At 37.1% G+C, this 15407-nt stretch overlaps 2 protein-coding genes across 2 annotated transcripts in view; one reads left to right on the top strand and one right to left on the bottom strand.

Moving 5' to 3' along the window:
- Positions 1–7299, bottom strand: part of LOC144447775 (uncharacterized) — a 10062-nt gene extending 2763 nt beyond the window's left edge. Inside the window, exons 1-9 of the mRNA XM_078137856.1 lie at positions 7148–7299; positions 5976–6164; positions 5350–5657; positions 4355–4568; positions 3220–3366; positions 2274–2578; positions 1724–1865; positions 904–1200; positions 50–190 (exon numbers count right to left, since the gene is read on the bottom strand). Coding sequence (XP_077993982.1) covers positions 50–190; positions 904–1200; positions 1724–1865; positions 2274–2578; positions 3220–3366; positions 4355–4568; positions 5350–5657; positions 5976–6164; positions 7148–7190 — 1786 coding nt within the window. The 5' untranslated portion in view covers positions 7191–7299. The remainder of the gene's footprint in view (positions 1–49; positions 191–903; positions 1201–1723; positions 1866–2273; positions 2579–3219; positions 3367–4354; positions 4569–5349; positions 5658–5975; positions 6165–7147) is intronic.
- Positions 7300–9634: 2335 nt separating this feature from the next.
- LOC144447719 (divergent protein kinase domain 2B-like) lies at positions 9635–15351 on the top strand. The gene is made up of 5 exons (XM_078137798.1): positions 9635–10326; positions 12209–12362; positions 13021–13327; positions 14344–14586; positions 15013–15351. Exons 1-5 carry the CDS (start codon positions 9635–9637, stop codon positions 15144–15146), a joined length of 1530 nt encoding a protein of 509 aa, XP_077993924.1. The 3' UTR covers positions 15147–15351.
- Positions 15352–15407: the final 56 nt, after the last annotated feature.

The following is a 15407-nucleotide window of genomic DNA, read 5'->3' as shown; positions in this document are numbered from 1 at the left end:
TTTAACATAACACCCACTAACATAGGATATGTCTGTCAATAATACTAACCGACGTAAGGATCTGCGCATTTTGTTCCACAAGCTGTAATGCAGCATCTCTGCTCACCGGGACATTCAGGGTCGTGGTTACATTCCAAAGAACACGTTCCCATTTCGGGAATCGGAGGACATTCACCGGGTTTGTCTGCAACTGTGACGTAAGAACAGAGTCGAGTTATTAGTAAAATACGAGAGTGAAAATCAAGCTTTCAGCTATAGACAGACAAACTAACACATATTGTCATATTGACATGTTACTACAAGATGTCGATGTAATTACAATCGCAGTAGGGCGACATTTCTGCAAGTCAGTTTTCTCCAGCGTGTATTTTGTAGACTTACGTGATCTTCCAATTTAAATGTTGGGGACTTTCATTGTTCACACTGTCTTCATACAAAGGTAGTTATTGTATATCTGCATAACCATGGCAACAGTACAGTATCACCCACCGTCACTTCTACTTAGACTATCACACTGGACAACAATAGTTTTAGTTTGTCTTTTAAGTTATATCTGAGCGTTTGTTTTCGACTGTAACACTACTCGTACAGGTGTATGTTGAAAGACAGTTCCATTTTAAAGAAACAAATTTAAGTCAACATATTTATCTCTGTGAATTAATATAATAGCATTATTAGATTTACATTTGATGATTTTTTCTACATATATCAGATTTAGATAAATTAAACTATTTCTGGAAATAAAGAAAGCAAATGTACATCAGGAATTAATTCATTCGTCATAATCAGTGCAATAAGATTAAAATTTGATTTACTTTAATATTGTTAGTGTTTGCTATTTTTGCTGTCATCTATTTAAAAAACACATTTTGTTATCTCTATACGAAATGTTGTAATACATACACGGAGAGACCGTTGTTGTTGGTGGTACTGTTGGAGGGGCAGGCCTTGGGTTCTCTATAATTCCAGTATTACAATAGTCTTTTTCATTGCAGCAAATTGACACAGTTTGGAAACCCGATCTTCCCGATGACAATGGCAATGACACACATAGTTGTGGATTGACTGCCAGGATGTCAAGGTCAAGACATCGGAAAGAATACGTCTCCCTTCCACCAATCACGAACTTCTCTCCAAAACAGCTTCCATCAGTCTCACATGTATTGTCTCTTGAGTTGCATTCGTTGCAATAACACTTCACTAGAATTCAAACATAAAAAAAACTGTATATTAAACTCATAAGTAAAACGCGTTATAAGTAGAACGCGTTACACCATGCGCAAGCCAGGATGTACACGTTAGGATAATGTACATCTACGCCATTGATTCCTAGGTGCTTGAAATATGAACCAAACTATTAATATCATTATTATTTTCAGCATTTTTTTCTTAAAATGAAGCTTATATATCAATTATTCTCCAAATATTGTTCATCAATCAACTGGAGTACACTCGTGACCTCAAGGTTTTGTTCCTAGACACATTTTCAACACGTAGTGATAAGGACCCTTATGTCACTTGTATGTCTTCCCTGGCTGAACGAAGAAAAATATTGGGGAATAATATCTAATTATAACTACATTGTATTTGCCATGTCCTTCTTTTTGTGTTATCGCCCGTTTCCTAGTATATAGTCATATCCACTTCCTTCCCATCTTCCCAGCCTTCCTCCCTTCTCCCAACATGCATGACAGTGACAGTACACAGATACGTGAATACTTACGAGGACTTTGATCATCCTGGGTAGTCGTTGTCGGTGCTACTGTAGTGCTTGGTTCGCCACGACACGACCCCTCAGTTAGTGTGACGTCATCAATAGCCATGTTCGTGAATGGCCAACCAGAATGAACAGTTTCAAAAACAACCTGACAAAATAGAAAATATTAAGAAATCATTGATGATAAACATTCGGTTGTGGTATTCAGCATTATATGCTGCAAAAACTATCCAAATAATTCATCGAATATCTGATAAAAAAATCACTGCGTCTTCATCACATCCGAGATCTGACGTCACTTGTGACCAATAGTCGAAACTTGGGATAGATATGCGTAGTGATCGCGATCTGACCGTGACGCTTTGTTTAAAAACACAGAAAAAGCGGTTCACCCCAACATGATGTTTATCTGACGACTACTGAGAGGTCAGAGGTCACTGTCTTCAGGCAATTATCAAAGTTTGAAATAACAGTTTTCAAATAATTATAAGAAACGTTTTACCGTCTTATCACATAAATTCACAAATTCTCTTTACAATTTGAAATTTGTATTTACCTGGTACGACGCTCCAATTTGACTGTCAACCTCAACTTCGCTTAGGTGCCACTTTCTTTCATTGCATATTGGACGCGACCACACAGGTCTTCCAAGTCTTTCGTTTTCCAAGGTATAAACATTCAAGCGTGATTGATAATGTCCCTCGCCGCTGGTGGCGCAATGATAGTAGAATTTCAAACACTGTTCAGATGTGGAACTTGTGTAGCTAGGTGATACTAGTCTAGCTTTGGCACGGCTTGCTGACCCTGAAGACGGTCGTCCGGGTATGTTACCATCTCCAGCATGGGCTAACATATAATGACCTGGAAGGAGACGGTTCATGCATTAGTGGAAAGTACTACATATATTATTAAAATATACACATTTACAACTTTAAAGAGGAGCGCAACTTCAGGAAATTAAGTCATTTTCATAAACTATGGGTTCTTGAGAGTCACTTCATGACGTTACATCACCTACAATCACTTGCAATTTCATAGAAATATCAAATTGATCTTGTGCCTTTATAGGGTATCTTTGCTGTTGGACATTGCATCATGGGAGTCAGCAGAAATAATATATTCAAGTTTCACAATGAATATTCAAGTGATATGTTTTACACTAAAGGGTATAGGCACTCAGGGACTAATGAATATTCAGTGTTCAACTTGAATATATTATTTCTGCTGACTCCCATCATGCATTTGTCCCCAGCAAAGATACCCTATAAAGGCACGAGATCAACTTGATGTTTCTCTGAAATCGCAAGTAATTGTAGGTGATGTAACATCATGAAATGATTCTCCAGAAGTCGTAGTTTATGTCTATGTCTCTATTTGATTTCCTGGAGTGGTGTTCGCCTTTCAACAATGATGCTGGAAATACCAATATTTACATCTACAATATCTTCAAACCGTAGAAATTCGTCAAATGTATTGTCTAAGTGATATTGACGTCATAATACCTGCTTGGTACACATTAGCTTGACTTGGTCCAAATAAACCAGAATAGCCTGTCCTTCTTCTCCAATCAAATTCATCACTTTGGTCTTGGTTATACCCACATATAGTTTCTTCTTCAAAATCACATGACACAGAATTGGATCCTACATCTAGAAAGAGTTAAAGTTAGAACTGACGTTAGCAAGGTTTATGGGATGTAAACTACAAACTGCCAATTTATGCATCACTAGTAATACCTTAGTCTTAAATGTGCAGCATAGACTTGTGTCGAGTATTACACGTCACTGTTTTGTCTAGTCCTGTCATTGTCTGGAATCGGATCACGAGTTTGGTTTATTTACCTTTCATAAGGTGACCTTTTCCAGACTCATCGGTCAAATCTATAGTGTATAGCTTTACACAGTGTTAATGTTTAGAAAAGAACTTACGTCAGTATCCATTCATCAGTATGTACTGTAGTATTGAAGGGGAACAGACGGCTATTATTATTTTAGCGCCTTTTTTTTTTTTACGTTAAGGGGACCTAGAGCAATCATATTCTCTAATCCATTATCACGTGACTTCTTCAGAATCAACGATTGATACAGCTTCGAAGAGGTCTGCTGTACACTGGGACAAGACATTGTGGGAAATAAACAAAGGTAGGAGTTTCACATCTTAAAACAATGACTTTAGGATAGTTTGGACTCAGACCACTATTTTGGTGGGCCGAGGTTTGGACATGGGTTTAACATATGTGAGGATCCTGACTTTATCTATTTCCCATGATGCCTCACCCCAGTGTACAACAGGTCAACTCTAGGCCAAATTTGTTAATTTCCATGGCTTTATTTTAGAGAAGCTGCACACTGCAGGGTTAGTAAACATAATTTTTTTAAATAGAGGTCAAGTGTTATCAAAGTCAAGTCATTTTAGAATCCAATATGGCCACTGAACACTGTGACCGTGTTAACTCTATGGGGAAATAACAGATTGACTATTCTCTTGAAAACAAGATGGTGGAACCCAAATTTCTTTTATTATTTCAAAAGAACAAGAAGAATTGAAGAACTTTGATTTTTCGGTGAAATTCGTCCCCATGCCACATTCTAATAAGGTACATTAATCTCTACAAAATATATGACGCCATAGAATTACCTGTCTCTAAGTTTAAATCCCATTGGTCTGCTTGGTATGTACCAGTAAATGACGTCACTGTTCCAAAATGCTGCTCTAAGTATTTGAGAAGTCCTGCTGTGTTTCCACCTCCTCGGTCGTCACCGTAACCTCTCGGTAAGTCACGTCGTCTTTCGAGTTGAATCACGCGGCCATCTTGATAAACGACGTCACTATCGGCAAGATAATATGAAATCTGTATGGTTGAAGGAAAGAGAAGTGACAATAACTATTATGATTTGGTTTTCTTTCCTATTGAACTTTCGTAGATGCAGTGTTATCTGTTACTTTCGATGAAAACTGTATCGGCTACATAGAGCTAATTACTGATAGTACGGACAAGTAAGAAGACTTATTTAATTACTTGTCTGAACTGATAGCTAACATAAACAAGATTTACACCATCGACATGTTACCAATATCCGTCACGGTCATAATTTGTCGTGTAGTCTAAGTCACTTTTAGTCTGTTTACGGCGCTTACAGTATATTCCATTAATCTCTCATATCTCGAGGTACGGAAGATTAATTAAACGGAATATATCGTAAGCACCGTAAACAGACTAAATCCCTTTCGATTCCCATTATGAAAATATAAGCACACAAATATATCAGTCTATTATTCCGTTAGTCACTTACTCATACCAAATCAGTCAATCAATCTGTCTTTATTTCCAGCTACTATACATATATATAAACACATATGCATTCTAGCGATCGTCATTATGTATAAATTGGTTCACTCATTTACAATTTGGGGTTCTGTCTGTCTGTCTGTTTGTCTGTCTGTCTGTCTGTCCGTCCGTCCGTCTCTTTATCAAACCTTTCATCGATCTGTTAATACGTATACGACCCTTGGCTTCCAAATTTATCTGGCAAAAATTCAACATTATGGTAAAATGATATTACCATTTTTAAACCCCCTACCTCTTCCCACCCAGTTTTCATGATATTAAAAGTTTCGGTTCTGTTACTTACCAAAACAATTTTCTCCACAATAACATTTGGCTCACTAAAGTTCAGAATCCATCTGACAGGTTCATAGGAAGTGAACACGAGGACAATAGGTTTTCCGCTGCCACGTCCGTGGACATCAACACGTGTAGTACTGGCACTGTGGTGTGGACTGCTTCCTTCATAGTTAGAAATCACGTGTAACTCATACGTTGGATTCTCACCAATACAGCTGAAGACTTTATATCCACCGGTACTCTGACCCCCTCGGAATGAGTACGTTGCCATGGCATTATCTGTGTCTGCTTCAATCTCACAGCCATTGACATTTGCTGGAATTATAATTTAAATATGTTTTTATTATTCGAAGACCAGCATTGATATACATCACACATACCAAATTGAATATACTACTGTCTATGTCAAAGGCAGTATATAGACCGTGTATATAATATACCACTGTCTATGGTCAATGTCGATATATACATAGACGTTATCTATAATATACCGTTGTCTATAGTGAAAGTCATTGTCTATTATAATATACTATTGTCAAAGTCGGTATATACATATACATCGTCTATAAGTATAATATACCATCGTCTATAGTTAAAGTCGGTAAATATGTAGACATTGTCTATAGTACTTACGTAAACATGAACATTTGGAGTAATCGGCACTGGTACACTGACAGATGCCATCAACGCACTGCTGACGTAATGGGTTGTTTGTATGGAAACAAAATCCTCCACCAACGAAGTCTCGACAAGATTCTGACCCAGCAACTCCCTGACATTCTCCCACTACATCGGCAAATGAAGACCCGCTAAAAACAACCACTGTGACGAAAAAAAGAGAACAAACCGTGTTAACTTACGCAATGACATAATCGCTTTACGTGCAGTATGTATGTAGGGACCCGACCCGTAATCTCTGCCAGTGTCGCGATTCATAATTTCGTCCCCATTCAGTAATTAGATATTTCACTATAGAATCGTTACAATTAGTAGATGTCCAATATGAAGTATGGTGTATTACAGAAGTATTCGTGGGGGGGGGGGGTGCCAACTTGAAGACGATGAAACATAGAGTGTAAGAATTACATATACGGTAAACTTGTGGGCGTTACCTTTATTTCCAAAATAGTATTAGTTGTTAGTATTAGAGTCGAGAGTCGTATGACAAGGTTTTCTGTTCAATAAATAACCTAACCACAAATTATGCGTCATAGTTTGTTTTACTTTCAAAAATGGTTCTTGCTGTCCTTATTTTAGTTTCCTCACAGGGTGTGAGGGAATTTATCGGATTTCTCAATAATAACCCCGGAAAATAACTCAACACACGTGACACTATAGACTAGTGGTATCCGTGGTGTCTTTCGATATGCCTTGTAATATCGATGTGCCCGAAAACGAAAAGAGAATCTTATCGACATGATTCGATACTAAGGCTTTAGAGTACGAATATACACCGTATATCTCTCAAAGGTACACGGGATTTAATGAAAACGGCGTCAATGCATCGTTGTACTCTTTGAACCATGCGGCTAATCAATCCACGTGCGACGTGCCCTCAGCGTCAGAGGAAACCGTTCAAGCTTGCGGGAAAAAAACACGTTTTAACTTAGTTTGTAACAAACACGTTTTAGCGTGATTTTCAGCGATGGCCTATATTTCTACTTTCATGGGGAATACCCTGAGTTATGCATATCCAAATATTAATCACTATGTAAAATATATGCCGAACGGACAAGTACTCGTCTATCAGAGGCACCTTATATAACAAAACACAGAATTTATGAAGGAAAGCTGAAATGACTTACCTGCAATGGTTAAACTGAGTACTATGTATCTGGAGCTATCCATGACTGCTTACAGTATACAGACCACTCAATGATATCCTGCAAAATCAAAAGTATCTTGGTTTTTATAGTCACAGACTTCCGGTTGTTTGTCTGGCGTTTATACCCTTCTTTGACCCCGGGACTTTGACCTTTGTTCCGCTCTTCGCCGAAATCACGCCACGATAATGTTTAGCTGATAGGGTATTTACCACGAACTCCGTCAATGATCACCAAAGAACAATAGCCAAAACAACTTATGCGTCCTGATTTCCAAGTAAGACCGCTGTGACCGGAAAGTGTATGGTTCGCCCAATACAACTATACAAGAAAAGTTTTATGTGTATCAATACACGTTCTCGTACACGTTAATTACAAACTATTGCATCTTTTATTTGATAAAAACTCGAGACTCGTAAAATGCACATCGTCGTATTAAAACTACAGCCTCTTTTACGGCACCGTCCAAGACGCGCCACAAGAGGTGATACATCAGTGATTAGGTGATACATATTTCGTTGCTTCAACAGAAATACATTGTGATCTGGCTGATGAGAATGTCAAATCAAATCATTCGCAGAACCAACCGAACGTAGTGAAATCTGCCACTCGTGGACCAGCCTAGTCTTTTCAACCCATATATAACATGAACATATCACTTATCCAAGAAACGTATGGTCTATCCCAACCTATCTTTCAAGGTAGACTTGAAATTAATTAACATATATGTATATATATATATATATATATATATATATATATATATATATATATATATATATATATATATATATATATATATATACACACACACACACACATATATATATATATATATATATATATATATATATATATATATATATATATATATATATATATATATATATATATATATAACTCGGTGAGTATCAATCTGCTAAGACAGTGCTCTATACCGCAGTGGCAGAGCGTAATAGTACTACCAAAAAAAAAAAAAAAAAAAAATATATATATATATATATATATATATATATATATATATATATATATATATATATATATATATATATATATATATATATATAGCATATAGCATATAGCATATAGCATATTGTATATATATTGTTTACGATGTTGGTGATATAGCATTCTATCTGCTGTGATATTAATAAGTCTAGTCTCAAGGATAATGAACCCAGAACTACTTCCGCTTTTTGTGATACTTGGAAAAGTGCCATCAAAGAAAGGCAGTTTGGGACATGTCAGTTCTATGGGTTGGAATGATTGGTCCACGAGTGGCAGATTTCACTATGTTCGGTTGGTTCTGCGAATGATTTGATTTGAAATTCTCACCAGCCAGATCACAATGTATTTCTGTTGAAGCAACGAAATATGTATCACCTAATCACTGATGTATCAATGTATCACCTCTTGTGGCGCGTATTGGATGGTGCCGTAAAAGAGGCTATAGTTTACGACGATGTGATTTTAATGTATGAAACTCATTTTATCTCGAGTTTTTATAAAAGAATGTGAGTAATTTACATAGCGTTCCAAATATATAAGCGCGAGAGAGTACCACATGTTTTTTTGCTTTTTTTTGCTCAAGTTCTCTGTGTATTTGATGAAAGTAAGTGTATTTGATGAAGTTAATAAAATTTAACTTGGGTTACGCCTCGTTCAGTTTTGATCTCTGAACTGTTTAATATGCATGTTACCATTATGCTACAAACAGTATTATGCTTCATGTGGTTTTAATATAACACCATTTATTCCAATATTTTCCTGTCATGCTACGTTGAGGCGTGTAATGGGGAATGGGACCGACGCACACAGATGTTGTTGTGCCAATGTTTACAATGAATACTGAAAATTGCGGCATTTTATGATTATTGACAGTTCTTGTAGAAGCTGTTTGTTCAAGTTGATGTCCAATAGCTATCCTTACATGCTGTCCCTGTGTACGTATACGATATAGATACGACAGTACCTAAGGCTGTGTTTTGTTTGATGACAATGCTAGTGTAAATCAGATAAAAGGTGTTCTCGGAAATGGGACATCTTTCCAAGAACCGCGGTCGACTGAACTATTCCATAGGGGTGACGTCAAAACAGGTGACACGGTGAGTTGACCGCTTTATCGACATCTACCCTATAACCACAGGAGTGTATCTATCCGACTATTCACGTGATACAATTTTGTGTCAGTGTAAAACCCTAAAATGAAATAGTTTACTATAAATGTATTTAGTGTAACATGCACGGGTTGATAATTCAACGACTGTGGTATAACAAATGCCGATGTTACATAATTGTCTTGTACAGTAGGCTGTATTCACCATTGAAGCTACCAGTTGGGATCAGTGAGCAACTGACATTATAACGACACTTCGTTGAACAATTACAAAGGTTTGAAAGGTGTGTCAACGTCAACATTGCTTAAACTTTCATTTCGCTTCAACACTGTGTGCGACGATCTATACGGAAATGTCATTTTTTAGACGGAAAAGACTCTACAAATTATTTGCTGGTGTCGGTTTCTTGTGTCTAATATACACAGTGGTGTTTACAAATTACGTGTTACCAAATGGTAAACAAAAAAGTGAATTTACTCAGGGTAAGTACGTGAATGTAAAACCGGAAGTTGATGATATTGTCGGTATAAATGTCTTCAAACCAAGAGTTCTTTCACGCAAGGACAACTATATCGCTGATGAGCTTCATACGAGCAAAGAGAAAGACGAAATTAGCCAGCGTGTACAAATAACACACACCCACGTCAATATTTCTCAGTATCCGTATGAAGTGGATAGGTGTCCAGTTTGTTACGGCACATCGGTGTGTGATCTAGTAGAGGACGGACACATAACACTTAACACTTCTAACATAGCCAACGACAATCCCGGTGGAAAAGATACCTACTCCGGACATTTCAACTCGCTTAAAATTGTCGGCAAAGGATTTCTAACCAATCTTGAAGTGAAAAAGTTTTACGGGTTTCTCGCAAATTGCTACACAAATTTGAACAAAGACTCTGTGACTGATAACCATGCGACTGGTATTGGCAAAAAGTGTAAATTTTTTGAGGAACTCGTTAACTCATTTCGGTCAAATGAAATAGGAACCTCAAATTACGCAGGTTTCAGAAAATCGAACGAGCAATACTCGTTTGGCAAAAGGTGAGTACTAGCTATAGTATGTGGTATGGTATTTTACTCCGAATACTGTAATTTGTTCTAATAGTATACACAGTATCATGAAGTATCTCTTTCAAAATGGCGTTTATTGCTTAGGGCTGCGTAAAAAAATACATGTCTTAAAAGCCACTGTAGATATATAATTGATAATTTTTCTTAGCAATGTTTGCTAGTAGGATATACTGCAATTTGAGAACTTTATAGTCCCTAGATTAACAAAGGATTTCATGAAGTCTGTGTCTATTATTCATCGTCCCTCTGTCTCTCTGTCTCTCTACGGCATAGTCTGTCATGATATATGCAAAGATCTGCAAACATGCATGTACAGAAGTCGACATTTCGTACACGAAGTTGCTGTCGTATAGTACAGAAATAGTTGATTATTTTTTCTGTTCTTATCGAAACACTACTTGTTTTTTTACAGATGTCTTTGATCTGGGGACCTATTACAAATTTCACTAAGAATATCCATGAAGTTATTATACCATTATTATTCTGCAATGTTTTGTCATATATAACTCTGTGGTAGGGTGTTGTAGTGGCGTGATTCTATTGTAGTTTAGAAATGGCAGCGACAGACGGGAATACAAAGGGGACTCCCCAGAGAGATTGTATTATGCTCTATAGGGGTAATGGATGTCACGTGACTGACTGATGCACCAATGTACACAGGCCTGTATATCACACCGCCTCTACCTTACCGTGAGAATGAGGACAGGTTGCGTCAATAGGGAACTTGCAAACTCGCCATGTTGAATGTTGCATCATGGGAAAAGTGATAATAATTACTAATCAATTAGTATTGTCACAATGTTGATACATTGTTTATAACCACGAATTCATAGTCGGACCCTGACAATCATTGTGGGAGGTTAATATTATCAGTAGCTCCAGATTAGGTATTATGATGACCACAGATAATCCCACAGTCCTTTGCGTCTGAGCATGCTCAGTCTGGATTGCAAGTTCCCTATTGGAGTATAGTATATTTCCACATCTGTGTATGACACATACTTGGTCTTCTATATTTTTTGTAAATCTTTATCATTATCTTTGTGGTGAAATATAGTTTAATTCATATCACTTTCTGGTTATATCACAACGGGTAACACTGAAGTAAAACACTTTCTCTATGTGCTACACTTGTTTATACATGTAGCAGTCATACCAAGTGTAAAAATGAACTCTTTCAATCGGTTTATTTGCAACTGTTGTACACCCCTATATATATATATATAACATGTGGACTTTCTAACGTGGTCAATTAGCAAATGAAACAGTATACTTTACTTTACACGTGATATGGATGATATAAACAATTGTGGTACATACAGAAAACGATTTCAAGCTATAAAATACCCACGTGGAGGTAAATTGTATTATGTTATATTCATAACGGATCATAAAAGTCAATTTACGGAGCGAGAGAGATAGTAATCCCCGAGGTTTACTTCACGATACAACGTGCTCTAATCGTTTTCTATCCTCAACTGTGAGTTTCAACATATAGGTATACATTCATGAAATATGTATCAAACAAACCCTACCATGTATCAGTGCTCGCCACGCTTCAAAGTATGACATTCAAACCCAGTGGGAATAACTGGATATTTAAAGTCGTGAAAATCAACTGATATTCAAACTGAGCTGCACTTTAAATATTTTAACAATCCACTGGGAAACTGTAAATTGTACCTAAAGAAATGCTCTGTTCTCGTTCCGCCAAAAGATCGCGGTAAACGGTCGACATGTTCACACAGGTTGATATATCTGCGAGTGAATTTTCTCCTGCCGTATAGGATCTGGCTTATTAATGCCCTAATGATTTGATTTATACCAGCTACTCTTCATTATATCATTTTAGATCGATAACTTCCAAGTTTTGCATGTCACAGAGATTTCTGGATACTGTATGGAAAGTATATCAAGTAAAGGAACCTACTACTACACCGGCAGTGACAATAATATCCCACCTAATCACAGCATTTATCTTAAATCCTGATGCTTTATTATTAAAGGTATGTATGTCTCTAGAATTATCGGAAATTCACAAGTGGTAAGGAATGATGACATTGAAGCATGGCAGACATCACATAGTTTTGCACACACACACACACACACACACACACACACACACACACACACACACACACACACGTACACACGCGTTTTCGCAAGTTTGAAACATTGTACTTGTAAAAGTGAACATTTAACAATCTCTAGAATTATCAGAAACTGTTAACGTTCACTTTTATAAATACTACGTTGAAAACTTGTTCAAAGTTGTGCACTATGAGATGTGTCACACCCATTTATTACCATGGTCAATGTCACGGTGTATACTTTCTGTATTGGCACTTGAGACACACACACACACACACACACAAACACAAACACACACACACTCACATATACGTTCGTATATCTCTACCCCCCCCTCTCTCTCTCTCTCTCTCTCTCTCTCTCTCTCTCTCTCTCTCTCTCTCTCTCTCTCTCTCTCTCTCTCTCATGTTTCAGTACAGTGTAGATGAATGACTGATCATGATGAATAGACGGAGGAAGTCAGACATGTTTTATACCATGCATAGTTTAACATACTGTACAATAAAACTGTGATGAATATTCACGTGTGTATGCATACCATCAATATATATAAATCTCTTCTCTTTTTTCCAGTTCTTTTCATCGTTTGACAAAATTTTTTGGCCATTTCCAAGATATTTTGGTGAATGTGGTAATGTGATTATTACTGAAGACGCGGGGGCACCTTTGTATCAATCTTTCAAAGCAGATTGGAAAGAACGAGCACGTCTTGCGTTACGACTATTAGATATGATCTACGCCCTCCAGCGACTCAGCAGTGATTGGCTACTTTTACCGACTAATATGAATGTACATAATTTTGTTGTCGCGCCCTCGGGAAGACTTGTAATGCTAAATTTGGACGATATTGTCATATTGGATAAAAGTGAAACAGATCAAGGTATGAAATTGTTCTGTGCTATCAGTAATTATCTCATCAATTTGTCACGTTCGATACGACTTCCCCCTTGAAAATCATTGAACGAACCAGGTCATGTTTTTGTAAAAAAATTTCAGCGAAACAGAAAAGGTATTTTGGATTACTAGACTGATAGAAATATTTTGGTGTCTAATAGAGGATTAACAGAAATCCAACAAAATTCGAGTTGTGTGTGGGAGTTTATTATTACATATCGGACTCCGTGACGACAATCTTTATTAGTTAACGATACCGCTGTTGGCGTTCCGATTTATAAAAGAACGGATCTGTTTTCCTCTAGCTGCTGTTTCAGTAGAAGTCACGATTAGGAGATATCCCAACCAGTATTATACGCAATATAAATAGTTTAAATGGCACAATTTATATGTATGTTTCGGTACATATAGACGATGTGTGCCATTGCGCATATCAATAAAGAATCCATGAGGTCCAACAGATAGAGTGCCTGGATCTTACATTAAATAAAAACCACTATAATGAAAGTAAAAAAAAATCTAATAAACAAAACCTCGTGAATTAGCACCCGAAGTCAAAACCACAGAGAATTTGAAATCAATGTGTGACCATGGAAATATTGATTAAGTAACATCGCTTATAAACTTATATCTTTATGGTTCGATTTAATTTATCATTTTTCTTACTATAGTAACCTAATAAGTAACTAAATATCAAGAATTTTTGAATTTTTCAAAAGACGTGTTCATCCCAGTTTACACGCAGGCATCCCTGCTCACATGTTTATAATAGTTTCCGTCACAGCTTATACTAGGACGGCATGCGCACATGATACGCGCCAAGGGTGCGCTAACACGCATAACTTCAGGATGATTTCAAAAGACCTCCCAGCGTAGGCCCGGTTGGCCAAGTCTCCTAAGGGTCTTGACGCAAAGGTAACACCCCCAAATGGTTAATCATAGATTGTCGTACACAGATCTCATTAACTGATATTTACATGTGTCTCTCTCAATTAATTGCAGCATACTGGGGACAAAACAAAACTGTTCAGCTGAAATACCTTGGAGGAAAACCTTGCAATCATGATTGTTTAACGGAGTTTTCCATGAACTTGGCAACTGAACCAGAAAAATATTGCCCTCTCGTGATGGAGTATGCCGATTTCTCGTATGCGTCTGCTTGTCTCGAACTTTTCACAGATCATGGACAAGCAAGTAGAATAGATAAAAGCCAAAACTTATTGAGCAATATATCCATTGAGACAGGTGAATAACAATACTTGGGCTATTCACAGAGAAAGTGAAACAGACAGACAGACAGACAGACAGACAGACAGACAGACAGACAGACAGACAGACAGACAGACAGACAAACAAACAAACAGACTAGACAGCCATCCAGTCAGCCAGCCAGTCACCTAGACAGACTAGACATACAGACAAACAGCTAGAGCCACCCTACACAGACACATACATGCATGCATGCATACATACATACATACATACATACATACATACATACATACATACATACATACATACATACATACATACATACATACACACACACACATACACACATACATACATACATACATACATACATACCCGTGCGCACAGAGGGATAAACAATGATAAAAGTGTTCGCTTGCCAACGTTTATGTTCACTGTGGTTTTGTTTCTTTTTTTCAGGTGGATTATTACATGACCCACCAGGCGAAATTAAAAATAGATTAACCTATGCAATATCAAAATGTATTAAAGAGACAGTACGAGGTGAAAGGTTGGACGCTGTTGAATCTATTCGACGGACTTTGCAATTTTAAAATTTAGGACGTCTTCCACTTCAATTTTATCATTTACATTTTGACTATTATTATATTAATAATGGTCTTGATTTTTAGTTTTCATTGAGTTATGTTGATAAAATCGACTTCTAAATTCAAGTTTTGTACAGGTCATGGTCTTGACCGCGATGTGTGTGGTATCCAATGAATAATTAAAAAGCGGTGTACACGGATTCCGAATGTTTGGAGGGAAGAGAGAGAGAGAGAGAGAGAGAGAGAGAGAGAGAGAGAGAGAGAGAG

The sequence above is a fragment of the Glandiceps talaboti genome, chromosome 16, assembly GCF_964340395.1.
Source record: "Glandiceps talaboti chromosome 16, keGlaTala1.1, whole genome shotgun sequence".
Lineage (NCBI taxonomy): Eukaryota > Metazoa > Hemichordata > Enteropneusta > Spengelidae > Glandiceps > Glandiceps talaboti.
The sequence above is the reverse complement of the archived record's forward strand: the minus strand, read 5'-3'. Positions and strand labels throughout refer to the sequence as shown.